This window comes from Eucalyptus grandis, chromosome 6 (genome assembly GCF_016545825.1).
Source record: "Eucalyptus grandis isolate ANBG69807.140 chromosome 6, ASM1654582v1, whole genome shotgun sequence".
NCBI lineage: Eukaryota > Viridiplantae > Streptophyta > Magnoliopsida > Myrtales > Myrtaceae > Eucalyptus > Eucalyptus grandis.
In genome coordinates, this window is record NC_052617.1 from 51,830,353 (window position 1) to 51,856,766 (window position 26,414).

At 39.1% G+C, this 26,414-nt stretch overlaps 3 protein-coding genes, 1 long non-coding RNA gene and 1 pseudogene across 9 annotated transcripts; 2 read left to right on the forward strand and 3 right to left on the reverse strand.

Annotated features, from left to right (window-relative positions):
• The first annotated feature begins 987 nt into the window (after positions 1-987).
• Positions 988-3,198, forward strand: LOC104450638 (annotated as a pseudogene).
• A 1,279-nt stretch (positions 3,199-4,477) lies between these two features.
• Positions 4,478-16,457, reverse strand: LOC104450639 (tRNA nucleotidyltransferase cca2). 6 transcript variants are annotated; one of them, XM_039316035.1, is made up of 17 exons: positions 16,439-16,457; positions 15,265-15,452; positions 14,635-15,033; positions 13,193-13,323; positions 11,855-11,975; positions 11,093-11,145; positions 10,354-10,403; positions 10,152-10,250; positions 9,389-9,498; positions 9,072-9,199; positions 7,971-8,037; positions 6,944-7,027; positions 6,696-6,758; positions 6,453-6,597; positions 5,545-5,712; positions 5,187-5,284; positions 4,478-5,116 (listed from the first exon to the last, which is right to left on the reverse strand). In XM_039316035.1, the coding sequence occupies exons 3-17, from the start codon at positions 14,932-14,934 to the stop codon at positions 5,012-5,014; spliced, it is 1,722 nt and encodes a 573-aa protein (XP_039171969.1). In that variant the 5' UTR covers positions 14,935-15,033; positions 15,265-15,452; positions 16,439-16,457; the 3' UTR covers positions 4,478-5,011. The 6 variants fall into 6 exon arrangements, with proteins under 6 accessions (XP_039171969.1, XP_039171971.1, XP_039171970.1 ...); XM_039316037.1 differs by lacking the exon at positions 16,439-16,457 and having other exon boundaries at positions 4,478-4,921; positions 5,000-5,116; positions 15,265-15,480; XM_039316036.1 differs by lacking the exon at positions 16,439-16,457 and having other exon boundaries at positions 4,478-4,939; positions 5,000-5,116; positions 15,265-15,480.
• An 823-nt stretch (positions 16,458-17,280) lies between these two features.
• On the reverse strand, positions 17,281-19,010 carry LOC104450641 (chaperone protein dnaJ 8, chloroplastic). The gene is made up of 3 exons (XM_010065292.2): positions 18,501-19,010; positions 18,268-18,336; positions 17,281-17,712 (listed from the first exon to the last, which is right to left on the reverse strand). The coding sequence occupies exons 1-3, from the start codon at positions 18,720-18,722 to the stop codon at positions 17,530-17,532; spliced, it is 474 nt and encodes a 157-aa protein (XP_010063594.2). The 5' UTR covers positions 18,723-19,010; the 3' UTR covers positions 17,281-17,529.
• A 2,431-nt stretch (positions 19,011-21,441) lies between these two features.
• Positions 21,442-24,752, forward strand: LOC104450643 (shikimate O-hydroxycinnamoyltransferase). The gene is made up of 3 exons (XM_010065294.3): positions 21,442-21,593; positions 22,123-22,598; positions 23,441-24,752. The coding sequence occupies exons 2-3, from the start codon at positions 22,170-22,172 to the stop codon at positions 24,374-24,376; spliced, it is 1,365 nt and encodes a 454-aa protein (XP_010063596.2). The 5' UTR covers positions 21,442-21,593; positions 22,123-22,169; the 3' UTR covers positions 24,377-24,752.
• Positions 24,753-24,920: 168 nt separating this feature from the next.
• LOC104450644 lies at positions 24,921-25,869 on the reverse strand. Its single transcript, XR_726719.3, has 2 exons — positions 25,443-25,869; positions 24,921-25,349 (listed from the first exon to the last, which is right to left on the reverse strand). It is a non-coding gene; the product is annotated as an uncharacterized LOC104450644 (long non-coding RNA).
• Between the last annotated feature and the right edge of the window lie 545 nt (positions 25,870-26,414).

The window sequence follows — 26,414 nt, forward strand, 5'->3', positions numbered from 1 at the left end:
GTTTTCCAAAGCAAACTGGAATGATGCCAGACATCTAAAGCAACCTGAGTAGGGTTGAAATTGAGTGGAATTGGTTCTGGACTTGCTTAGAACGAGTGCAATAAGATTGATCCTAGCCAAAGGTGCCATAATGATTCGGTCTAAACCCAACAGGGATCCTGGGATTTAAAAAAAAAAAAAAAAAAAACTGTTGATAATTGAGAAGAGGAAGTAGGATTTCATGCCCTTTCATTTTGTCTCCACTTGTAGAGCCATGGGTCAGCTTGATTGAGATGGATGGATAACTAGTGATAATGGTATAATTATCATGTAAGTGAGAAATATACCTGATCACAACCATCTGAATTTGCCCATATAGAGTTTGTTTGGTTTAGCTCGATACGCATAGATTTATTTTACTCCTATAGGAAACTGATAATTGTAGAATATCGCAATTTTCAACCATTAAAAAACTTAAGTTGAGACATCACTTAGGATGCGACTTTTTAACTTCCTGCTGCTTGCTAATTTTGGCACATCATATACTTGGAGGAAAACTGTCTTGCGCTGTTTTTTTTTTTTTTTTTTTTTGTGGGGGGGAAGAGAGAGAGAGAGAGAGAGTTCTTTGACGGGCGCTAGAGGATGTTATTAGAGTAAGAAATATGAGTACATCAGTTATGCACAAGGAAAAGAAAGAAGGAAAGAAAAGGCAAAAAATAAGGAAAACATCAAAAGACTATGAGAAGTCAAAGCAAGATGTCCAACGCCGTATAAAAGAGTACATGACAGATGCAACCAAAGATTCTAAACCCTTGAGCAACTCTTTAGGGTTTTTAGGTTGTGTTGGTGAATAGGGCGTGTTGTTTCTATGCTGGGGCACCTAGCAATGTACACCTAGCCTGGTTGGAAACTACTTGGATGAAAATGATCGGTTGATGTGTTGGGTTATTCAGTTTGTTATCCTGTCAATAGAGCTGATTTGGGGGATTTAGGACTTCAACGTGAACCATGCTGAGCATCAACAGCAACCTCAGTCGAGGTCTGAAGTGATGTGGATTTTATTTGGATATTAAAAATGTTGTTAAATCATGACAACTAATTTGATGCTATTTGCACCTTTGCCTTTGAGTGATTCTTGTAGCTTGTGTTGTATGCTGTGTTCTATTTTCTCCCAAGTTTGCTGTGATGTCATCAAATATTCACGTTCCTTTGTTTTTTTCTAGTTTTGAATATGGTTCACTATTGAGGTACATTTTTAATGTAAGTTGGCCTGCTGCATGCAGTGGCTGGAAATTCAGCTGGGATAAAAATCCATGCTGTGTTTGTTTCTAAAGTTTTAGGGGAATTACTTCAAAACTATGCTGGTTCAACTAATGTGGAGCTGTGAATAACTCCAAGCTTTGAAGACTCAGCTTGGTCGATCATGGCTATTTCTTTTATTTCCCTGCTTGCCATGTCAGCAGTTCTTGCCACATGCTTCTTTGTCCGCAGGCATCGCATAAGACGAGAAAGGCCTCGAGCTCCTCGTGTTAGGGAGTTCCATGGAATGAGCAGTCGTTTGGTGAAAGCAATGCCAAGTCTCATATTTACTGCTGTTTCAGAGGATAACTGCACATGAAGGACATGTGGCATATGCCTTGAAGATTACAATGTTGGGGAGAAGCTCAGGATTTTGCTGTGTTGTCACAGTAAGATTTTCCTTGCCAGTATGATAGTCAATCAAGTTTTATGTCAGCTGATCGTTGGGAATTGTCTTAGTTCTCTAGCAAGCATCACGAGCACTTTCAATTTCAAGCTCGATATAGTAAAACTTTGGGTGTCAGTTGCATGATTTTTACCTGAAATATTTTCGCTGTGTAATGGTTAGTCTTCAGTAATGGATGGCTCGCTCCAGTTACGGAACGTGCAGAAACAGACATAGTCTCTCTTCCTCCAGTGTGCTAGTCATGGCAAAGGACCCTTAATGGTGGTCAACTTGGTTAATCAAAGCAAAGAGAGAATGTGGATGAGGTGTCTTTTTATTGGGCTATGGTGTAGGCTCCATTTCTAGTGTGCTTAGGAGTCCTATTGCGTATATTTCAACAGCAATTTCTTTAAATCAGACGAGTGGTACGCAAAATTTCTCTCTACGATTCTCATTCTCAGTTTCCCGTCTCTGCACGGTACTCATAGAACTTAGGGAGTTACTATTTGGTAGTATTCTTATTGTCTGCAGATGCTGCATTGCTGCTCAATAACCTTATATCAATTTAAGCTGTCTTTTTCAGGCCTATCTTTATTTAGATTGAACTGCTATCAGATCTATACTGATTTATTCACTCACACAATCTTCTATGGTATCTTCTACTGTGGACAGAGTTTCATGCATTATGTGTCGACTCATGGCTTACATCGTGGAGAACTTTCTGCCCAGTTTGCAAGCGTGATGCAAGAACTTGCACAGGTGAACCCCCAGCATCTGAGAGTACACCATTGCTTTCATCGAGCCCCGCGTCTGTGGCTTCCTCCTCTGCTTTGTCTTCTGCTAGATCATCGGTGGCATCCTCATCAGCCATCCAAATAGCCAGAGCGTCACGTCCTCCATCCGAATCTTGTACTCCATCTCTCTCGAGCACTTGTATGCAGCAGTCTTTTAGTTCCTATAGACAATCTCCTCCTCTGAGCATTAGCCGTAGCTCAGCTGACCTCAGGAATGCGTCGTCTCACCGGTTTCAAGGATCGTACTTGGTTTCTCCCCACTCGATGGGTTATCCCTCTATATCACCTGTCAATTCAAGATATATCTCACGTTACATTCCAAGCCCGAGCAACACCTCACCAGCGTCACGCGCTACACCACAGTGAATCAGCTGCAAGTCTCTCACCTTTTGCATCGGCTCAGTCCCTTCCAGGGACTGATATTTGGTTCATGACAGATTGCCTTTGCTGCTTGCTATCCAATCCAGTCTCCAAGTCTTGAGCAATAACGCAAGAGTATTGCTAAATTTTACTGGATTCAGTTCATGCATCAGTACATGTCTTGGTTAGGTTTGAACCTGAATGTCACCAGCTTCTTTCCCATTGTAAATTGTGCCATGAGTTTTGAGTTTTTTTATCTGTTGGAAGTGACCGACATGGTCTGTGCGCATTGAGGCTTATTGAATTTTGATACGAAGTGTGTGCGCGTGCGCGTGTGCGTGTGTGATGGCTGTGCAGATGTAGTTTTCTAGTCTGTTTCTGTATAGAATGACTGCTAACTTCACAGATCTTGTAACCTACGGGAGTCTTCTACTCAGAGAGATGCACTTAATATTTAATCAGCACTAACCTTTTTCCCCCTTGATAACCTTCTTTGCTTTGCTCACGAATCTCACTGCCTGTTTTGTTTTTCTTTTTTCTTTTTTTTTTTTCTTTTTTCCTGAATTTGTCTTGTGAAGCAATACTCACAGATCTAGGAAATTACCCATCTGATGCTTCTCTGCTTCTTCTTTCTTTCTTCTTCTTTTCTTAATTTTTGGTGGCAATACCCGCACTGTGAAAGTCAGGAGAGAGTGATGTTTGGTACCGTTCAAGGCGTACTCAGCCCCTACAAAACACCAGCTTCTTAACACTATAGAAGCAAGTTTAGTGCGTCTAGCAGATTTGAGCATGTTAGTAAATGTTTCCATAATTCTGGCACTACTTTAGAAACATTTGCGATACGGTAGTTGTACTATTTCCTGTACTGCATACAACGATTACCTATGAAAATTGACGATGGTAAATTTCAAGTATTCGAAGGTGCAGTAAATGTAGTAAATTGTTAAATACATCAGTATCGCTCTATGTTGGCAGTGAACATTTTTTATAGATCGGCAGTACGTTTGAGGACACAAAGCTATAATTGGTAAATGCTAGCGCAGATTGGTTGCCGCCTGTTTCCCAACAGTGACAAATCCTCTTTCCTGTCAATTGAGATCGACTATGGTCAATAGATCACAACAAATGCAGTGGCCAAACCCCAGACCACCCCCTTAAGAAGTGCCAAGAACCAGCTGCAAGTGTCAACACGAGTAATGGTAGCAATTTCTCATACTGACACAATAACATAATTCAAACACGTACCAAAAGTTAGCGGACTTGGAATGAGGTTCACTGTGTTCGTTCATTTCATGTTGACCTACAAGAGACCATAATTACACATCGTGTCTGTGACAACCTGTGAGATACGAAATTAGTTTATATAATCAATTAACCAGCTAGTGTTGTCACGACGTATGCATGGTCAAATTAAACACGATTAATCAAATAATTCTCAATATACCCTTACGTCGATACAAACACCACCTGCAAACACGTATTGCCAACCTAATTACATGAGTAATAGTAAGGGGTCCTCAGCACGTGAGGCTGACGTCTTGTATCATAATAGTTCTCCGATCTCCACCATCGGTCTTTAGAAACTACGAATTAGTATGGAGTGAACTACATTAGCCGCACACTAGAGATGTGCATATGCTAGAAAATTTACTTTCTGATATTATAAAGCACAAGGGAATGGATCGTGTAAATTATTTGATCAAGCTGAAGACCCAGATGGATGGTCAATCAGAATAACAAGAAGCTAAAAGCCATCACGCAATCATTTTGTTCTGCCATTTTCAATTTCACCACTGCTCATACAATGTAGTTATTCATGCAAAAATTTTCATGGTCCAAAAAATCCATGCTCGCACAGAAAGAGATGGTGTGCTCTTTGGTATTAACTGGAGATGATGTATCCAACCATAACAGACGTATCCTCTTTCTTCTGTAAAACAGGACACTGGTAGTCAAAACTTCAATGTAGACAATTCCACCAACAGCCTTTGAATTTACATCCTAAACCGGCCAGTCATCAACGTGATTTTGAAACTAGTCTTCTGATATCATATGCTGTAAAGTTCCCACGCATTTCTGGACAAACATGGCTGAGTTCCAGACCCTGCGAAACACGTTTGAACTACAAAAAAAAAAATAATAATAATAATAAAATAAATAAAATGCCATAGCTTGCACAGACCTTTCCCTCAATTCACTCCATTTTTATTCGCTTTAAATGAGTTTGCCTCATCCATTCGAGGCACTCATCTGCAGTTCCAGCCGGGGTTGCCAGCTGCCACACAAGTAGCTTTTGTTGCTGAAAAAGAAACGACAAGTCAGCTTCAATTTCATAGTTCAGTAAATTGGTGCAGAAAAGTATCGCTTACCCATTCTTTAACCAATGGACCTCCACATTTGAGCTGCAGAACATTCATAATGTCCTTTCCAGTGACTAGAGGCTTCACTTCCCATATTTTTTCCAGGCCTGCATACCATGCAAAGTGTGTATCAGAACAATGCTCAAAACAAATCCAAAGACTACTCTTTCCAAAAGATTCCATGCAAACTCTAATAAAAGTTGAATTCATGCAGAAAGTACACATGCAAACTCAATTTCTCTGGGTGTCTTTTCTCATAAATACCAATGGCACAGGGAGTGGTCAGAGCATAAATCCTTTATGAGCAATCCACAACGCATGGATGAACTTTTGTAAGACAAAGGAAGCAAAGGACCTCTAGACATACCTAATTTGAGAATAGCATTCTCAACTGCCTGGAACACCTTTTTTCTCTTGTCTAATTCGGTGTGCTTGAACATGGCATCTTCAGAGCAGCCAATAGGAGAGGGATAAGCCAGCAGAGCAATCAATAATGCAACTCGCCAGAAATCCTTTACTTCTCGCAGGAGAAATCCTGCATAAACGAGAAACAATATGGCATAAGTATTTCCTAAAATGACGCTAAAAAATAACACAGATTGACAAAGTGTGACAAACCAAAAAGAAGGTGAACCAAGTAGATACGGTCCTCTTAAACTACTTCAATACTTTCTGCGAACAATCCATGTGGTTGACTCATGCTAGGAAGTAACAGTCTAGTAACAATCTCAAGGTTAAAAAGGCAAAGGAAAAAGAAAGAGTGAGGAAACCTAGGTCCAATTTGATGGCATAAGTACATTGGGTTCACAATATATACAGCATAAGTATTGCTAGAACAGTATAAAGATATTGATATACAAAATAACATTTCAGTTTCGACATGAATGTGATGATCCCAGCCAAGATCATACATATTCCATAGTCCTATACAGATGAGGATTCCAATTCCCAAATACTGTTGCACTTCTCATTTCCAAGGAAATATTCATGATTCCCAGCCACCCTCAACTGGATTTTTTCCCCGTTTTGTTACAGAATTTCAAATAATACGTTGATGAAACACCGTGCGTATCATCATTAGATTGGTGATGCCTAGGAAATACTGGATAAGTCAATTAATAACTGCCTTGCATCTCTTGTGCTTTCACTTATAGAAATTTCAGCTCTACAATCCTGATGGCTTAGTTCATTACTCTAAATGTTTTTTCATTGAGTGAAAAGATAGCAGATGAAAAAAATTTCAGAGTAACCAGAGAAAAACTGCTCTATTCTTACCTGTTAATACCCGCAGCTTTGACGAAGCAGGGATATCAACAAGTTCAATGCCCATATCATCTTCATTGAGCTCTCCGTCAACATTTGATTCAAGAAAGGGAATTAAGCTAAGCAGTCTCGCCACAGCAGAGTGTACACTGACGACCTTAAAAGGAGAAAGACTTTAACTACTATTAATTCCCAGCTGCATAAAAGATAAACAGCTCATCAAGTACAAAATTTGCAGGGTGTATATGAACTAACTGTCTCAGCATCGCTAGCCTTTCGCTTGAGAGAGTTTCGAAAAACGTAGTTGACAATTGGAATCTGCAGAAGACATTAAATAACTGTGATTGCAATAGAAAGGGAACAATATGTAAAAACTGGGATAACTTTATGTTCCCAATTTAAGTCCAATCCAAAAGCTGAAGCTCTTAGGTAAAAGGAGAAGACCCATTAATCTAATTAGAAGACATGCACATGCAAATTGAAGAAAGGAAAGACGAAGGTACCTTCTTGCCTTTGTTATCTTCATATGTGATGGTTCTGAATGGGAAAAACAGAGCTGCATACAAGGACAACCTTCTTTGTTCATCCTGAAATAGGTGTACATACTGAGTAATCAAAAAGCACATTAATCCAAGGAAAGTTCAAGAAGAATTGCCACAATAAGTAGCATAAGCAATGATTAAAGAAAGTACATGGTTTCCTTGAGCATTAAACAATAACTTAACTGTATCAACTAGACCATGCACAAAAAGAACAAATCTAGTAAACCAATCACGATGAGAATGCTGTCGCTGGTAAGAAGTAACGATATCTAAACAAGAGAAACTTGGGCATATATAATAGAGTAATAGTATTATAATGCAAGACAGAACTTATAAGATTCAAGCGGCTAGTGCCTGCAGAAGGAGATCAGCATGCCCACAATAATTCTTTGCATGTTTCTACAATTTTCTTTTCTCAAAAAAACATTGATCACATAAACCCGCGACATAATGCAATTGTCAATCAAATGCAGCTTCAGAAAGAAATAAAGGAAAACTACAAGGAAGCAAAATAAATGAGCAAATAATAGATTCTGAAAAATTTCATTTGGTTCAGACAGGATGAATGGAGCTAACTAAAATTAGTAACTTATCTCCTGCTAACAAGTATAGCTAATTTCGCATCACCACTCCATAAGTTGCCTATTTTTGCTAAAATATAAGATCATCATGATAATTAAGCAACCAAGTGCTTCAAATTGATCCTTATCAAGTCAAAACTTCTAAAGCCATATTATGACATCTTCCATCCAAAATATAATGAAAATCACACAACTTTGCTAAAGATTAAGCATATAGTGTTTCATGAATCGCTTATTTCATCTGTCACTGGGAAACCAAAAGCAAGCATCCCATCACGAGTCTATAAGCCAAAGAGTAGTTTGAATACCATAAGGCCACTTAACTGCATATAAATTTTTGGATGAATAACACAAAAATCAAGCATGAACCAACATAAAATAGTATAAATTCAAGGATTATCACGCACAGTAAGAGATAACGACCCAATTAGCTGCAGAAGGCTCCATGCAGCATCCATATAAGCCAAGCAGACCCTAGAAACATACCAACAGATGCAATGTGTAAGCAACTATGCACGCACTGACACAACAATGAGAATAAGAGAAACTACAAATTTCTGCGGTCAAATTCTAAAAGTGGTAGAAGCTCTAGGAAATTTGTGCAGAAATGAAATTACTAACTCGATTTAGAAAATGGACATAACAACCTTAATTAAAATTATCATGGAAAGAAACATGAGAACAGCAGAGACTCTATAATGCCTCCCAACAACTTGAAAGACGTTGTCCGCTAAACCAAGAAGAGTTCTAGGAGGTGCATAGCACTTTGAACATTAGCCTTTCTCAATGCTTTTCACATGACCCTTTTGGATTTAATTCGATGTTGTTTTAGCTTCCTTCCTTCTCTCAATGTCATCAATTTGTCTTTCTTTTAACAGTATATTTAGATTGCTTTAGTAGCGTGCCTTCTTCTCTTAATAATGCTTCTATACTTACATCAAAAGAAACATTAGTACACTTCATTTGTTCATCCTGTAGGAAATAGCAAGGCTCCAGCCTCTAGACCCAGTTGGGCAGATTTTAGAACGTAGAAGCTTTTGAAAACACCACCATAAATTAGGTCCCCCGCTCCCAACCCCAAACCCCACCCCAAAAAAAAGGAATTGTATACACTCACCAGTCTCTTGGGGCCAAAAGAAGGATGAAGATAAAACAGTGTCATCTTTCACATGGAAAAGCATTAAAAATTCTCTATAAGTTGCAGTAATATTTATTATTTTTTCTCTTTTGTCACAAAAGATTTATACTGTGTTTCTTTCTTCCCAAACCAATTTTGTCAAAATTGTAACATATTCCCTGATACATTCATAAGCACAAATCTCATTTTATTCTTCCTAATAACTAACAACTAGATACAATTCACATAAGTGGAATAAATTAGATTGTCACAACCGATATATCCTAGCCTGATGTTGCTGAATTCTCAGTCATTATTAACAGTGCATCAAATATGTAGATATCAATCATGTCTAGCTAGACAATCATAAGAACCAATCCACAAAACCAACCTATCGCATTCTTCTGGCAATGTCGGTTCATGTTCATGAGGTAGACTGAAGACAACCCAAAATAATTGCAACTCATAGATGTAAGCAATAGCTTTAACTGGTCCATTGCCCGATACCATCAGATCAACCTGTCATACCGAAGAAAGGGGAAAACATTGATCCCATCTCATCATTGATAAGTAGCAACAAAAAGGAGATACAAATCATATAGAGAAGTTGAGAGAAAAGATAAAGAACACGTGTACAAGAAGAACTCCCACGAAAAACACATTTATTTAGATAAAGCAGCCGATAAGAGGAATTTTCTAGACACATACTTCTGTTCCAATGCGCTCTCTACTGATTTTAGCTGCAAGTGCATCTTTGACATCATTGGATGCAGCAGCTCTCTTCAGCTCTTCATCCAATGTAAAACTGAACCTTGCGCCTGAAATGAACACAAGATGATGAACATGGAGGCACAAAAATGACTATACCATAGATAAAGTAGCAGAAAGCTCCTTTTTGATCTCGCAAAACTCTTGTACAAATCAAAGAAAATGAGCATCCACATTGCATGGCAGAAGAATGAAAAAAAGACAGCTTCTTTGTAAGATAAGCTGCAAAAACACAAGGTTTACAAAGCTCATCTAAGAATAAGGCATTAAGCTCTCTCAATTCAGGGATTGTGGGGATGCAAGAGGATCCAAGAGTCTTCGAAACAAAAGAATCATACATAAAGCACAAACGGCAGGCTCATGGTTCTAGCACACTCTATTGTAGATATGTATTTCATGCAGTCATTACTTCCTTGATTCAAACCTTTACCTACTTGTGCAGTCACATGTTTACACACACAATACATCCATTTGTACATAAAAAAGGATGTGAATAGAAGGAAGACTGCATTAGGTGCATGCAGGTGTACTCAGATAGTGACATGCAGCTGTTAACACAATTTCATGCAACTACTCCAAAGGCAACAAGCTATGGAATTGATGAAGGTTGCATAATAAATGGTCTCAGGCACACTGAATAAGAAAATCCAGAACAAAATAAATTAAGAAACAAAAGGTTAACAAAATTTAAATAAAACAGCACCAAAGCGAATGGCACGAAGAACTCGCAGAGGATCATCCAGAAACGTTTCCTTTGGGGCTAGAGGTGTCACAATTTTTCCTGATCTAAGATCGTCAATTCCTGTACTGTGAACAAAAATTTGAAAAGCAGAAGAATTTAATATAGTTTAATTTCCCAAAAACTTCTCATTGAAAAGAAAACCAAGTCAAAAATTAATTCTGACCTCTCCCAGTTAAATCTTCAACCAAGCTGGTGTTGATATTGTAAAACATGCTGTCAGACAAAAATTTAGGTCATCAAACAACCAGACCAATATAGAGCAGAATGGTATGAATAAGAGAAGCCAAGCTGTTTGAAGTACAGAAGCAGATAATGGTAAACAAACTTCGTTTCTTAAACATATGAGAAGGCAACTGCTATCTGGATGTCCAATCATGTCTAAAATAGAGAAAGGATTATAGCCTTCACAATCCAATTTCATTAACATACAAATTTCCCAAGTTAATGAGCGGCATGTGGTGCTAAAACACTTTATAAGCTATAAAAAAGGAGATCCGAATAAAGATATGAAAGACTGCACATTCCATGATTTCTTGCCAGCTGACCAGAAAACCAAATTGACAGTAATTCCTCTTTAATTGTCACCTAGTTAATTGGCATTAAATGATCAATGGGCAGTAAATTTGGAACTACATATACTTCATGGAAAAGCAGACCATGTCCACTATCTGCTACAACTGACAACCATTCATTAACCTCCATAACCGGAAATAAGGTTGGATAGAGTAATAGAATGATTTGTTATGTGCCAATTATAGAGCAATAGAATCATTTATTACGTTCAAAATGGATTTAACTAACAGGTGTTAGATCAAATACCACCTAAACCTAAGCAATAAATTGTTTTGAAATAAACAGAATCTGATGCAATTAACATTTTGACTCAAGAGCAGAAGAGACACCTGTTTATAGTTAAATCCCTTCTATAAGCATCCTCTTCTGCAGTGCCAAAATCCTGTAAGAGAAGTCATATTGAACAACCATTCACAAAAGTAACAACCAGACAACTAGCATGATTTTCAGGTCATAAATAGTTGAACAAAAGCGCAATCACATTGGAAACACCGGGGGGGATAAAGCAATAAATAAACAAAAGTTTGCTCCAAGCATTGACAATCTAAGAGAAAACACTAAGCTAACGTCAAAAATGACTAGCCATGCACACAAAATATAAGAGGCCTTGAGCTCATTGCTTTTAGCTTTCATGATGATTCTTAGGCCCTCTTATCTTATAATGATATACTCGACACTTACAAGAAACTAATGTTAGTTCAACAGGTCTCTCGAGTGAATTAGCAAAAGAAAGAAAAATAATTTAGAAGAAAGTTCCTCAATCAAGACTGTTCAAGGATAGACGTATGATTGTCAGAATTCAAGTCATTTTACTGTTGATTATGAGTTACATACTTATCACTTGTAGGCTTGCATTCCTTGAGTACGAGTACCACTGTGGAGTGAGCAAGCCGTTGCCCTATTGAGAATACCTACCTAATTAGCTTATCTTTCTTTCCTTAAAAAAGAAAGAGTCCATGAAAGCGCTAAAAGCTATTTTTACTATATACTGGTAATGATACCATCTAGTTAGCCATGACTAAACAAGATAATAAGATACAGGTGGAAAGAAAATATACAATAGATGAAACAACAGCTGTACTACTGCATACCATCTGGGTGGGAATGCGGCTATTATCACTGTACTTTTCAGACCTTAAATTCACAAAATCTATCCATATATCATAGAGGCGCATCCTCGCTGTTTCCAGATGTTTTGACTGGTTTGGGTTGCTGTAAAACTAAATTTATGTAAAAATGTCTTCAAATACCCAATCAGAATGGAGACAGCATTTGCCACAATAATATACCACAACCTAATTCAATCAGATAATAGGAGATAATATTCATGTAATAAGAAGTCCAAATGCAACTATGCCAACGAAACCATATTTCATGACTAACATACAAAAACAAGTTAAGAGATTATAGGAGACAAAGAAATAGAATCTCTTCTACAGAGCTCTTAAGACAGTAGACCTTGCCAGATAATGAGACTAAAAAATAAAAATCAAGGGGCAAAAAATCATAGCAGGAAAGGAGTATTCTCAAAAGATATCTTCATCCTGCAAACGCTCCTTTTTCCATTTAAAGTGAACCATTTGTTCTACACTTAACCATATTTCAAAGCCCTAGGAGAAATATTTAAGAGGGCCAATTAATCTTGATTTGTAAGTGTAGATTCCCTCCAAGAGTAGCTTTACCTCTGGGGAGACTGCTTTACAAATCACGAGGTGATCAACTTCTGATGACAGTCTTTCTTTGGAGGGATATAGAGTTTGTAAGATGTGCACGAGATTGGCAATTGGAACCCTTCTTTGACTTATTTGATTTACTTAATAGTTTGTGGGTTGTGCTTTGAGGTCAGTGCAAAGCAGTGTGACCACAGAGATAGAAATGGATTGCTTCCAGTGAAAATTGATAAAAGCTACAAGGGTCTTGCACAACCTAAACCACATGCGTGCTAACTCTAACACATAGATCACATTCAATATATAGAATCCACTGTCTATAAAATGTCTAGCACTTCAAATTTCATGAAGTAAAAGAAACAGTTTTATCATGAAGAATCAAGAGTCTTTTATCTTCAAAATAGCAATCTCAAAGCCTTCAAAACACTCTTTTAATCCTCTTCCTTCACACTTTCAGCTGGCATTGCTTGATCCCAAGGTCTTAGTTATTTGACTAAGTATTGTGGACCTATTCCTCTTTAATTTATACTCTAGTGAACACTCCTTTCAAGTCTTTCCTTTTCAGAGACAAAGAAATCACTATCTAAGACATGAAGTGCACAACAAACAAATAACCACCGCTCACATTACAGACTTCTGGTGCAGAATAAACATTGACCAACTTTCACACATAAACTTCATGTCAAATCAAACATTCATACATTAAAATATGAGAAGCTAATATCTAAAGGCAAAAGGCAAGCACGAAGTTCAGTGTACCTTGGGATAACAGCCAGACCTTGTGCCTCTTCCCCTGTTGACGCCAAATATTGGGTAACCTTATCAACGAATGTGCTACCCAACATGTCATCAAGAGCAATATCGATATCATAACAATCTTTCCCTAGAAGCTGTAAAGATGAGAAAATGTGAGTTTGTTCATCATCTTCTTTAAAGAATAGGTTTAACACAATAAATCCACCAATTTCACAATGTCATTCACATCGATTCAAGTGCAATAATTGCTCCCTTTCTCTACAAATCAATTCCAGCTTGAACATGATAAATGATTCTGAGCAAAAAAATTGCTATAAATGACAGACAATAAATCATTTATAACCTTTACCAAAAAAAAATCATTTATAACAGTTTAAAAGCATCTTAAGGGTTTTCTAGGAACATATAATCATTCTCTACTCAAATAATTACCCTGGCACCTTGTCGAAGGTTGGGAAAGGTCCTATCTATCGAGGTTCATAGCAAAGGGGCATCACCACCCAATAACAGATTACAGTGATGATATTGGAAAGCAAAGTTAGTAATCAGTAGCATATATAATGTGAATGTGGTCATGTACATAAGAGAGTAACTCATAAATGTGGTCCCAAGGGAATCATAACTCTTCATCGAAGTAAATTGACCTGTCTAAGTGTCTGTCACTAATATTATGTGACACCTAAGGGCACCCAACTGGCTCGAAATGGCAGCGGCTGAGAGTAATAAACCACCGAAAGCAGCGAGTAATCATGGAAAATAGGCTATTAAAGATTTTTTAAAAGAGAACATGTTCTTGTTTTTCTTTTGTATTTAGGTATGTTTCATGTGAATTACAAAAACATCTTACTTCATGGGCTAACAGTGCTGGCCGCCAAGGCAATTGCCAAAAAACTAGCAGATACCTATTATTTCCAAAAAGCAGCCTTTCAAATTATGAAGTTCACGCATTATTGTTGCAACTTGTAATACTAAACCTATTAGAAAAAGACTGTCACATCAACAATTGCATTCCTAAACTTGAAGATTTATTATGTACATCACCATAAATTGATCCCCTGAAATAATAATGCCCAATGACTAAATGATCAAAAGAATGCAGTCTCAATCCCAGTAGCTTAACAAACAATAGAACAACATTGATAAAGACCTCGATTAGTTGGTGTTCCTACCGATTGTAGAAACAGAACTTCATAAGTAACAACAAAAGTAATGCATTCTCTAAAATTCGCACTCCAAAGAAACAAAAATCCCCAATCAAATACAGATAAAAACGCATTTTATGGGAAGGGAACAGTAAGAACTTGAACTGGATATAACTAAACATGTAATTGGAGAAAATATCTCACAATAAACAAAAAACAACATGCTTTTACACGATTAGTGCCGCAAAAGAACTTAAACATGCATTGAAGCGAACACCCTGCTGCACTAGAATATACACCAACCTTATCACGGACCCAGCCACCAGCAACCCGCAGCTGTGTAGGGAGATCAAAATGGCGAACAGTGGCGAGAAGCCGATCAAAGATCATCTTCTCCTTCTCTGTCAAACCGATCTTCTCCTTCACTCGCACCACCGGCGTGTTCGCCGACATCAATTTGCAACTCAAGAGCCCTGCCGTTTTAGTCAGGCTTCGCGCCTTAAGAGGACTCCAAACGCTTCCTAAAGCAAGACGATTGCAACTACGGACGATGCTTCTGAGAAAAAGACTGGAACTGTTGCCGTTCAAAAAGGACGCTCTCATTTTCCCCCCTTACTCATGCTGGAAACGCCCTCGCTTCAATTCACTCGGTTTTCCCCCTTCCGTCGCTAGGAGAATTCGGCGATCACGAGGGGCTTGCTTCTGCAGGGTTAAAAAACCGAATTCCTTTTCCCTTCAAATTCGAGCACCGCAACTCTAATAAGCCGAAACAAAGTCTCGATTTTTCAGGAGTGCACTCTACGATGCTAAGGATCAATTTTACATATTTGACCTAACGACCGCCGAGCCTACTCCGCCGGCGAAAAACCTCCGGAGCATGTCCGAGTAGAGAGAGAGAGAGAGAGAGAGAGAGAGAGATGCGATGAGGAGTACCTGGAGCCTGGAGGCGTCGCTTCGCTTAGCTCGGCTCGGCTGATGTGAGGCGGCCGGGGCGACGGGCGACGTTAAGAAGGGAAATGGCGAGGCTGGCGAGGGTGGTGGCGACACGGCGGCGACGGGGCTGAGCGGAAGCGCAACGGCGAGGGCGGGAGATACGGGCAGAAACGCAGAGTCGAAGACCTCTGGAAGATGCCGCGTGATGAGAAAGCGCTAATAAAATTTTAGGTTAAAAAGTATGAAAAACCTCAAATTGCACAAATTTATTTTTAATTAATTTTTTCGATTCACTAAAATTTTATTAAATTGGATTAATATTACAAAAAAAATTACAATCCAATACACTTGTGATAAACGGAGGATAAAACCTCAAACTAATATATTTGTTAATTGTCACACGTGTTATCAAACTCAATAATGTAACTGTAAAATATAATAAAAATTAACATAAAATAAATTTGTCACAAGCGTACAATTTAGTGTTTTTGGTAGTCAAAAAACTAGGTTAGGTAAAATTATCATAAATATATTAATTTGTGATTTTCGTGATATTAATCCTAAAATTTATAATCTCATTATTAGTTCTTCAAATTATTTAAGTTGTACAACTGAATTCTCAAATTTTTAACATCTAAGTGTACCGAATAAGATTTTATATTGTTAAAATAAAATGGCCATCTTCCCATTGCAAAAAAAAAAAAAAAATGGGGCTTATTCGACCAAAAAAAAAAAGGTATAAAATAATGTTAAGATCTTACCTTTGCTCCCTTTCCCCTTTCGACAAAGTGGAAAAGGCTAGGCCTAATTACCAGTGAAGTTGAAAGATCAAATCACATATTGTTTAGAAGTCATTGTCCAAACTAATTTATAATAGATGAAACGTCAGATTTTCTTTGAAAGTGGTCAATCCAAGTGGAGTTGGGGAGACCTCAATTCCGCTAAATTGTGCATTGAGTCTAGCACCTTATCAGGTCCATAATTAAGTCAATTCTAGATTTGATCTATCTACTTTCTTTAAGAAAAATTAACTACATTCCGTAATTTACGGAAAAAAAAAGGTACAAGAAAATTATTCTTCTCAAAGACTTTGATCTTAACTGGGATGACTTCATTTTGTAGCGGATTGGATAAATGGTCCTTACTTATTTGCGTAAATTTTATCAAACCTAACCTTAATATCACTAGTTGACTGTCCATGTTATAGATGCAGCTGTTTTGCCTCTAAAGTTTATATTGAATGGAGCATTCCACGAGAGTGCCTTACCCTAATTAAGTGATTTGCATGGGAAATAGCGACCACCAAGAAAAAATATATTAGGTACTGCATAAGGGAACAAAAAGATCAGCAAAATATCTTAGGTCAACAACCAAAAAATGGTCAGAAAATGCATTGATGGACGAGGATCCTTGATGGTTTTTTATAATTAGCCGAGAATTAAATAACTTTCTGTTATTTACTAGTCCACACACTAATACAAAATTCTCGTATTTGCTAATTGTCCAACTTTGCCTTGCCAAAGTTCTTCCCTATACTGGTTCTATAACGACGTTGAAAAGAGCTGTTCTCACTATAAATATGCTGAGATAACTAGTGTCCTCACATTCTCAAGGTTCTTTTCTTTTTTGCCAAAACATTTTTTCAGGTTAAGATAAAGACATTCTACCTCAAAATATCAATTGCTGTCGCAATGTTTCTGTCTTTTGTCCTAATGCTCTTCCTAATTGTCTCATCTGGTATGTTTGTCTGATTCATGCCTACTTTAAATATCATAAACTTGCTTTCTTCTCCCTCCTTGCCCCAGATCTTTATGGCTACTAATTTCTTCTTCTTCTTCTATTTTCTTTTTTCTTTCTTATTTTGTTGATTCCTAAAACAGGTATCAAGTCAGGAGAGGCCCATGGATGCACAAAATAACCATCCCTTCCCCAGAATTGCTTTGTAAAGGAATGCATTAACACCTGCAAATCATTATATGGTGACACCACCAGCGGGGATGTGTTGACAAGGATCACTGTTGCTGCATACAGAGTTTCTTGCTTTTATTGGGAATAAAATAGACATTAATACATGAATAAGAAACTTGTATACTTTACTCTCATGCCATGTTCTCTTATGAACACCTTGAGGCAACAGTTTAATGGCCATGGCCAAAATCATGATGTTTTTTTGTTATGTTACATATATATACAGAAAAAGGAACGACTTAGGCCCCACTTACATCATATATAATATGCACAAACACAACCCTTTGGTTGAGATGATCAAATGTAAGGGTTGATGTGTGATGAGTAGTCGCGAATTCCTGCTCCTTCCCATCCCATCCATTCTTCCCACAAGTCCCAATCTGAATCATCCATGGCTCTCATCGGCTCATCGATCCCTTGGTCTTCCGGCTCGTACATCTGCGGATCATTTGATTCTCCTCTCAAATTGCTCATCACAATCTGCATCAGAAACATTGAGAAAGAATTTCGATTAGTCAAGATTATCATGACCCACAATCAGAAGCTTAATGCAGAAGCCTCTTTGACCAAATAATAAATGAAAAAGAAAAAGGCGAGAAGTCACTAAAGCCTTGTTTAGAGATAGTGGGGTAGTTCTTATGTCACTTTCAGATGCTGACTATGTTGGCAGAAGCAGAAAATAATTGGATAAGATGCTGATACCAATAATCATCATCTCTTTCACCATTTCAGCAAATAAAACTGAGAAAAATAACCCAAAGAGCGAGACCCGTTATTCCTTTGAATCAGGGCAGAGAGTTTTGTGCGTGTAGTTCGGTTCTTAAGCCCAAGAAAGCTCTTCAAAATAATTTATCATCACTCACTTGGTGAAAAAATAAGCTAGAGATTTGTTCTTGCTTTTTTTTTCTTTTTTTTTTGGGTACCAAAACAGACTCGGCAAGCTTGCTGTTGGACATATCATCAATGACGTATAACCAAGTTAAGCTTTATCTTTGCATCATGAATGACTTTCTTCGAGATGAAATGTTGGCTTACATCATATGCTTCGTTGATCTGATGAAACTGCACTTTGCAATTGCTTCCTCTGCATACGTCCGGATGATACTGAAAAAGAACATAACAAAGCCAAAACCCGTCAACGATCTTGATCAAAAGGTCGCAATCTGTAACGGCAGAGTTTGCGACTTTAACTACAAGAAAAACCATTCCCTAAACTAAATCATCAGATTCACGATTGAACTGTCGTATGCAGAGGACGCGATTGAGACCTGCAAAGCGAGCTGTCTAAAGGCCTTCTTGACCTCAGATTCAGAAGCACCGCGATGAATTCTGAGAGTCTTGTATGGATCCACAACGGAAGCAGGATAAGAGCAGAAGACTCTCACCCCTTCTTTACATGCCACCCTCTTCTTCATCGACGTCCGTTCATTGTTCTTGAGTTGAATCCAAGATGACCCATACTTGCCCATCAAACCAGCAGCGCAAGCCATGCCTCACAAATGATCTTAGACTGGAGAAAATGAAAAGTAACAGCTATCACGAGTACCAAAGATACCACAATCCGAGCACCCACAATAAATCTCCCCCTTTATATGTACACAAACTAGCGAAAAATACACAAGGCTTTTGCTTGCGGTTGTGGTATTTGAACTTGGAAGGTGGGTTCTGAAAAGATCGATGGGCAGGACGAGTTGGAAACACGCTTTAATAGGGAAGGGAGGAGACGTTGAGAGCAGGAGAGGAGACGACCCTTGGCTCCGCTTGATTGGCCCGTGGAATCTTGATTTGACGCTTCCTTAGGGCAGACTCCATTATTGTTATTTAATGATGACTCCGCTTTAAAGGTTGGGTGCGGTTTACGATTTAAATAAGGCAGACCGCCCACATCTCGTCATGCTTATGCCACTCAAGAAAGAAAGAGATGTTGAGTAGTCAGTACAGATAAATGTTAGAGTGACACGGAATTGATATCAAGGTAGAATTTGGCACATTGCTTTTGTGAATCAACTTTCTAAATGATTATTTTAATGAGATGATAGAGTAAAAGAGAAGTTTGATGTGCAGGATCGAATCTTGTGACGTGACAAATGAGGGATTGAATTTGATATTAGCCTTTATTTGGTTGAAATGAGGATTTCTGCTATGGACTTATTTAGGGTATATTCTTCATGATTTCAGATTAATTCAGTGATTCCTATATATCATTCTTCATATGTGGCCTTCCATGATTGAACCTTTAGCTATTTTAAGGCATCGTGATCGACTAGTTCATTTTTTTATTAATTAATATCGTTAACTAGCTTGATGCTTACCACATTGTCAAGCTCAACTTCTAATATGACCGACTTGTTGGGCCTTTTATATGCAAATGGTTGTATTCATTCACAAGTGTTCACATGCTTAGTTGTGCTTTGAATTGGCTAGCTTTCTTTTCTAACCTTCTTTTGAAGTGTCTTCTTTAAAAGAATTGGTCATTTGAACGAAATAGTTTGGAGCACATTCATACGATGGGCCTCAATATTCTCATATTAGAATTAACGAACAAAGAGAGAAAAGGTGAATTATCAAAGGGGTTGACGAGTTTCTCATCACACTTGACTATTCCAAATGGGATTTTATTATAAGGCGCTATCTCTCGTTACGGAAAAACGTGTTACAAATGAATAAGGGATAGAATCATTAGAGAAATCTGGACTTTTTCAGTTTTGTGCATCGCAATAACGACGGCATGGTCATGAGTGTGACAAAGATCCAATTATAATATCGCCCCACTTGAAGGAAGAAGGCTCGTCTTGTGGGAGGGCCATGATACGCCAAACGTCCATTAGGTTATCCTCATCCAAAAAGCCTGTGGCCCCAAAAAAATATGCGGCAATCCAAAAGGTCTTGGGTCTAAAGACAGATGCAATTGAACGCTCTCTACAACTTTGTCCTATAAGAACTCAAAAAAAGTTCCCCTAAAAAATGAGATAAAACAGGGTCTCAATCAATGAAGACGTCCAACACCCAATTCCTTTATATGTAAAGATATTTGTAGAATCACAATGCCTAATTTATTCTGATAATTTTTAAAGAAAAAAAGAATATGGTGGAGTCTGGTTAAATGTTCGCATATGACCCAATTGTTATATTGTCTACATTCATTATTTCAAAGCCAATCTTGCAAATCGTCTTCTTATTCTTTTTTTATGTGTGGAATATAAGATATCCAAATTACTTTACTCTACTAATCTTTGTGAATGTTTATAAATCATCACATCCACTTATGTTGCCCCCAAATGTCATTCAGAGCACGGCAATGCCCACTTTCATCAAAGGCTTGTTGACTTTTCAGCCAAACCAACGAGGGTAAAAATTAGTGATTATGCACAACTACATACAAAAATGCGAAATTTAAGTGGTTAGATAATGACATAAATTAAACTAAAGAAATGCTCTAGTCATTGACTAATCCCTGTCCGAGCTCAAGATTTTAACCCTTCAACCCGTGCCATACCTTTGGGCTAGGATTAGGAACATTTAGAAGTTTGATTTCTTTGACAAGGCCACGAGATGAGAGATGGCAAAGAGTAAAAGAATGCCGTCATCTCCCATAAGCTTTCCCCCCCATAGGCCCAACAAGGGCCCATGGGCCCCTCCAAATTTAGCCTTCTGCCTCTCGCTCTATGCAAAGCTCAATCACTGTTCCAGCTTAGATATGATTTAAAGTAATCAAAAACACTCGTGGATGTGCCAATTCACCTTTGGAAACTCATTCATAGTTAATTAATCTTCATATCCCTAGATGCTTCGGGTATATCGCCCATTTCAATATTAGGAAACCACGAATTATTATGACGATACAAAAGGGTAGGTATGAAAAGTGCAATGAACCGAAAAACCATCTAATCTTTTTAGGAGCAATTTTATCAGGTGATCTTGGTATTTCAGCTTTTTGTGCACTACCCTTGTCACACGACATGGACCGAAGTTTTCGTTCTTCTCCACTCGTCGCTTTGGAGGCCAACGTTTTTGGGGCTCAACAATGACAAGCGATTTCAACGAACGGGATACACGCGAGGCGGGGAACAAGGGGAGTAAAGCGACGTGGCGTCCATGCATTGAGCAAGAGTCCCAAAGCAAGGACGGGCGGGGGTTGGTGGTGAAGACGACAGTCGTTCCCGCACGCCTCTGTTTCGTCAATTGAAAAAACTCTTTCTTCATATCATGAGCATCTCCAACGCGCTCCCACCAGATAAGATACCACCTCCCCCCCTTTCTCTCTGTCTCTCTCTCCATCTCCATCCTCCTCTTGGGTTGGTTTCTTCTGCTCTGCAGCACGGACACCGTTCGCCTCCATTGAAGCGCACGGGTGATTCTTGGTAAGTTCGCAGGAAACTTTTTGTGCCGAGTGAAGTGGACAGCTCTTGCATTTCTGTTGGACACGTTGTTAGTTGCCTTACCGTCGTTTCTTAGGCAGATCACGTCGAGAGATCACTCTTGCTCGATGCCTTCAACTTGTGTTTTTTTTTTCTTTTTTCTTTTTTTTCCCGAGTGTTTTTGTTGAGCATGGCAACAGATTCGTGGTCTAATGATTACGAGGACTTTTCGTTTCGTTTCGTTTCGTGTTTCTTGAGTGGAGTTGACCCGTTCAATGAACTCCCAACGCAGTCTTCCGCGTTCCAGCTAATTCTTTTCCTAGAAAAATTGTGAATTTTGATTAGTGGGGGGCCTACTAGCGTTCTTGGTCAACCCACGATAAATGACTCGCCTCCAACAAACGCACGTCGATAGAGAAAGCTTAGCTGACCACTTGGTTTCCACCAACTTTCTGATGGAGACTACGGTTTGGAAGCTCAATAAAGGCTTGATTTCTTTCAACGTTCTTGTTTCTCTACTGTGTTGTTGCAGTCTAGCATCCTCCGGTTCGAAGCACAAATTAGCATAAGGGCGCTCGGATGATATCAACGTTCTCGAGAATGATAATCAATGTCAAAGGGTCGACTGTGGTATGTCCGGCTGAGGACACGCCGAGATGTACCCTGTGGAATGCGAATGTGGACTTGGTGGTCCCGAGCATGCACACCCCGAGCGTGTACTTCTACCGGCCGACCGGATCGGATGACTTCTTCGATTCCAGAGTGCTGAAAGAGGCGCTGAGCAGAGCCTTGGTGCTGTTTTACCCAATGGCCGGGCGGTTGAAGAGGGATGAAGATGGCCGGATCGAGATCGATTGCAATGCTGAGGGTGTGCTGTTCATTGAGGCGGAGACGAGCTCGGTGATCGATGACTTCGGGGATTTTGCGCCGACTTTGGAGCTCCGGAAGCTTATTCCCGCTGTGGATTACTCTGGTGGGATATCCTCGTACCCTGTTTTGGTGCTACAGGTGTGATTTCTCTTTTTGATTCTGTTCTTAGAATTGGTTCATTCTTTTGCTAATGGAGGTTGACTTACTGTGATGAGGACGGGTTCTCATGAACTCTTGGTGATACTCATGGTTATTCAAGGTCAATAGGATTATCAGGTAGAGATAGCTGAAATGACGATTTGTGGTTCTACAACCGCAATTGAAGTGAAAACAAAAATTGATCAGTTAACACAGATTGGATAATTTCTTATGATGGGGAGTCTGTGTCTAGCAGCAAACACGAGAGTACTTAACGTAGACATAATTTGTTTCCAAGAACCATTAAGCTCTTGGATGTCCTTTGTACCCATGTGTTTCTCATCACACTTTGTAAGCTTTTGTCCAGATAGTACTTTTGAAACCTCAAATGAAAGTTGAACTTTGATTTTGACAGCTATGTTCAATGCTCAGAAATAAAATCTCCCCCTTTTGAAAAGTACAAGCGAGGGAACCAAGTAAGAATTTTGTATTAACTTTTTGGTTTCTTCAGATCTGGTTTTGTTAAACATCATAACTTAAAAACATTGAAGAAAACCTTTATCTTTGACTCAGACCAGAGATTGTACATGCCAGCAACAATTGAGGTCTCACGTTAATGCCTTTAGTTTGCTTCTAGGTCGAGAGACACGGTTGAGCCTTTCTGACTCTAGGAATCCATGCATTTAAAAAAGAAAACGGAATTTGACCCTATTATAAGCAAATTGATTTATCAAGAGTAAGCCGGTTGGAAGCTAATGTTTGCTAGCAGTTACTAGTTCATCAAGTAGTTAGGTTCAAATCAGATTTCAGTGTTATTAATTTCAATTTTTTCCTTTACATAGGTTACATACTTCAAGTGTGGGGGAGTCTCGCTTGGTGTTGGCATGCAGCACCATGTGGCCGATGGATTTTCTGGTCTACACTTTGTGAACACATGGTCTGATCTGGCTCGTGGACTTGACGTTAAGCTCCCTCCATTTATTGACCGGACCCTTTTGCGCGCCCATAGCCCACCACGGCCTCAATTTCCTCATATCGAATACCAGTCTCCACCTGCATTGCGAGTTTCTCCCGAAACTACTAATTCAGCTCCATATAGCACTACTGTTTCTATTTTCAAAGTTACTCGGGAACAGTTAGATACCCTGAAGACACAGGCAGAATTAGAAAATGGAAACATTACTAGTTATAGTTCCTATGAAATCTTGGCAGGTCATGTTTGGAGATGTGCATGCAGAGCACGCGGACTTTCTGATGATCAAGACTCTAAATTGTACATTGCAACAGATGGACGGATGAGATTGTCTCCACCACTTCCGCGGGGTTATTTTGGCAATGTGATCTTTACAGCCACACCAATTGCTGTTGCAGGCGATCTCATATCAAAACCAGTATCGTATGCTGCACAGAAGATCCGTGAGTCACTGGCGAGAATGGATGACGATTACCTAAGATCTGCCCTTGATTACTTGGAGCTCCAGCCTGATCTCTCAGCACTGGTTCGCGGGGCGCATACTTTTAGGTGTCCAAATCTGGGCATTACTAGTTGGGTTAGGTTGCCCATCCATGATGCAGACTTTGGTTGGGGCCGCCCTATCTTTATGGGGCCTGGTGGGATTGCATATGAGGGATTATCATTCATATTGCCTAGCTCAACCAGTGATGGGAGCTTGTCTGTTGCTATCTCATTGCAAACAGAGCACATGAAACTGTTTGAGAAATTCTTGTACGACTTCCCTGGTGAGTCACCACGAAAAAGGTGCAAGCTTGATGACTGAACGGTCGGTTTCTGATACCGATAGAAAAGAACCTTCTTCTTTCCTTTTATCTAGTTTCCTCAAAGAAATCTTTTGCGCATGTTGTTCATTCTTCATGCATAAGTGCACCGATGCGGCTGTATGCAGCAGTGGGATTTGGATGCATTGCGCAGTACTCAGAGAATTTATACTATATTTTGAATTTCAATTTATAATATAAAGCTAGATATGCTTTTCTGCTTTGATTCTTGAGATTCATCATGGATGAGGTGTTAAACTAGGAGTTAATGAACAACTCAACCAGAGAGCTACTCTGTAAGTTCTACCAGGTCTGTGAATTATGTCCACTTTCGCCTGCTGAAATGCAGATGCATCATTGAAGTTGGAAGTTCTTGAATTTGAACGTGTGGCTTCACCTTCATTTCTAAGATTGCATTTAAGTACAGTATGGTTGGTTGAGCTTTTCCTGTGATGACTTAAGAAGCGGTGGGAGACTTGGCCTTAACCATCAGTGGGGCCGGCAGGTCTAAAGAAAAGAGAGCGAGAGAAAGAAACGTAGTATGAAAAATTAAATCATCAAGGTTAAGAACCAAGATTTGTTTCCCATAAAGTTCTGCTCATCACACAAACAACCAACCGCCAAAACTTCACTAGACTATAACGACAGCCAAATTCCCGAAGAAGGCAATATTGACAAGCACAAATGCAAGGCTGAGAACAGATACGGTCCCAAATTAAAGTTTATGATAAGCATAGTGAGCCCCTTAAAAGTGACGAGGACAGATCAAGCCGAAAGTTGCCAACATCACCCAGAATACTAAGAAAGAAGGTGCAGCGGAGGACAATGCTGCATTTTTACTACGTGGTGGTCGATGGACAGCATTTGCACCACCAAAAGATCCCTTCCCTTTTGATTTTCTCATAACGGAATTCACCAGCCTCCCATCAGCGTTTTCTGAAGATTTACTGGTCTTGTTCAAACCTGCATAACTTGCTGCAGCATTTTCCACTGAAGTAAAGGTGGCTTCTGACGATTTATAGGACACTAATGAGTGGCAATGAAGAATGAAGAGGAAAGATACACTACCTGGAACTTTCGGTCCTTGTGTATTGTCAGTAGAGTTGGATGGCATGGAGAAGCATTCAACAGCCAAGATCAGAATGGTTTGAGCAGACACTATGAAAAACAACCACACAAGAAGCTTCATTTTCATTTTGTAACCTGTGTGTGCGCACGTGTGCGTGTGCGGGTGTGTATGTCTGCAGAGTTGAGCTAGAAAAGAGCGAGTGATTCAGTGATTTGCAGGAGAGAAAGAGAGAGCCTGCTTCAAATACCAAAAGGCCTCAAAGAAAGATGTGCAATTTCTTTTTGCTAATTAAGAGAGATTGCATTGTCGGCTTCACGTGGATAATATTTCTGATAGAAGTATCAGAGAGAATAAACAACTATGCCAGGAGGAAAGATGAAAAAAGGTGTGGAGGATGGCCTGGCGATATGCTGTTCGAGGGAATTAAAAGAGAATGGTCCACGTCGGTACTCTACTATTCCAGAAAGATTGCAGCTGAATTAAATTTAACCATTGCGTGAAACTGGAGCCACTTTTTTAGGCTGTGACCAACCAAAATCCACAGTCATCTTATACTTGCAGACCTAGATGGGATTCGCCAGACTTGGTAATTTGATTGGTCCAGGACATCGGCTCTTCCCAGAAAGATGGAGAATCTTGGACTCTGCTTACCTTACATGGTTGGAAGAAAGTTTTGTGAATGGAATGTAAGAAAGTTTTGTGAATGGTATCAACCATACTTATTCGCCGCAGGCGACGCAAATCAGTCTGAATCAGATGTGTAGGAGGTTACAGAGTGTCCTGATCATGTATTGTGTTCAAATGTAGAAGGGGACAATGCAATTCACCCCTTGACTGTTCGGATTACTGCACTCAGCACTTTGAATTAAAAACTAAGAACTTGCCCATCCTTCTTAACTTTGACTTTGTGACTGACAGACATCTTTGAGCGGGAGTAAAAGCAGCAACAAATGAAATTCAACGGCGATAAA

What these genes read in the sequence shown, in the direction of transcription:
- LOC104450641 (XM_010065292.2), bottom strand. Translation starts at nt 18,722, where the DNA reads ATGGCTTGCGCTGCTGGTTTGATGGGCAAGTATGGGTCATCTTGGATT. An exon ending in TTAGACAGCTCGCTTTGCAG is followed by an intron (nt 18,337 to 18,500) that starts GTCTCAATCGCG and finishes GTTCTTTTTCAG; the next exon opens with TATCATCCGGACGTATGCAG. An exon ending in AGATCAACGAAGCATATGAT is followed by an intron (nt 17,713 to 18,267) that starts GTAAGCCAACAT and finishes TTTCTGATGCAG; the next exon opens with ATTGTGATGAGCAATTTGAG.
- LOC104450639 (XM_039316035.1), bottom strand. Translation starts at nt 14,934, where the DNA reads ATGAGAGCGTCCTTTTTGAACGGCAACAGTTCCAGTCTTTTTCTCAGA. An exon ending in TGAAGATTTAACTGGGAGAG is followed by an intron (nt 10,251 to 10,353) that starts GTCAGAATTAAT and finishes TTCACAGTACAG; the next exon opens with GAATTGACGATCTTAGATCA. An exon ending in TCTTCGTGCCATTCGCTTTG is followed by an intron (nt 9,499 to 10,151) that starts GTGCTGTTTTAT and finishes TGTTCATTTCAG; the next exon opens with GCGCAAGGTTCAGTTTTACA.
- LOC104450643 (XM_010065294.3), top strand. Translation starts at nt 22,170, where the DNA reads ATGATATCAACGTTCTCGAGAATGATAATCAATGTCAAAGGGTCGACT. An exon ending in ACCCTGTTTTGGTGCTACAG is followed by an intron (nt 22,599 to 23,440) that starts GTGTGATTTCTC and finishes TCCTTTACATAG; the next exon opens with GTTACATACTTCAAGTGTGG.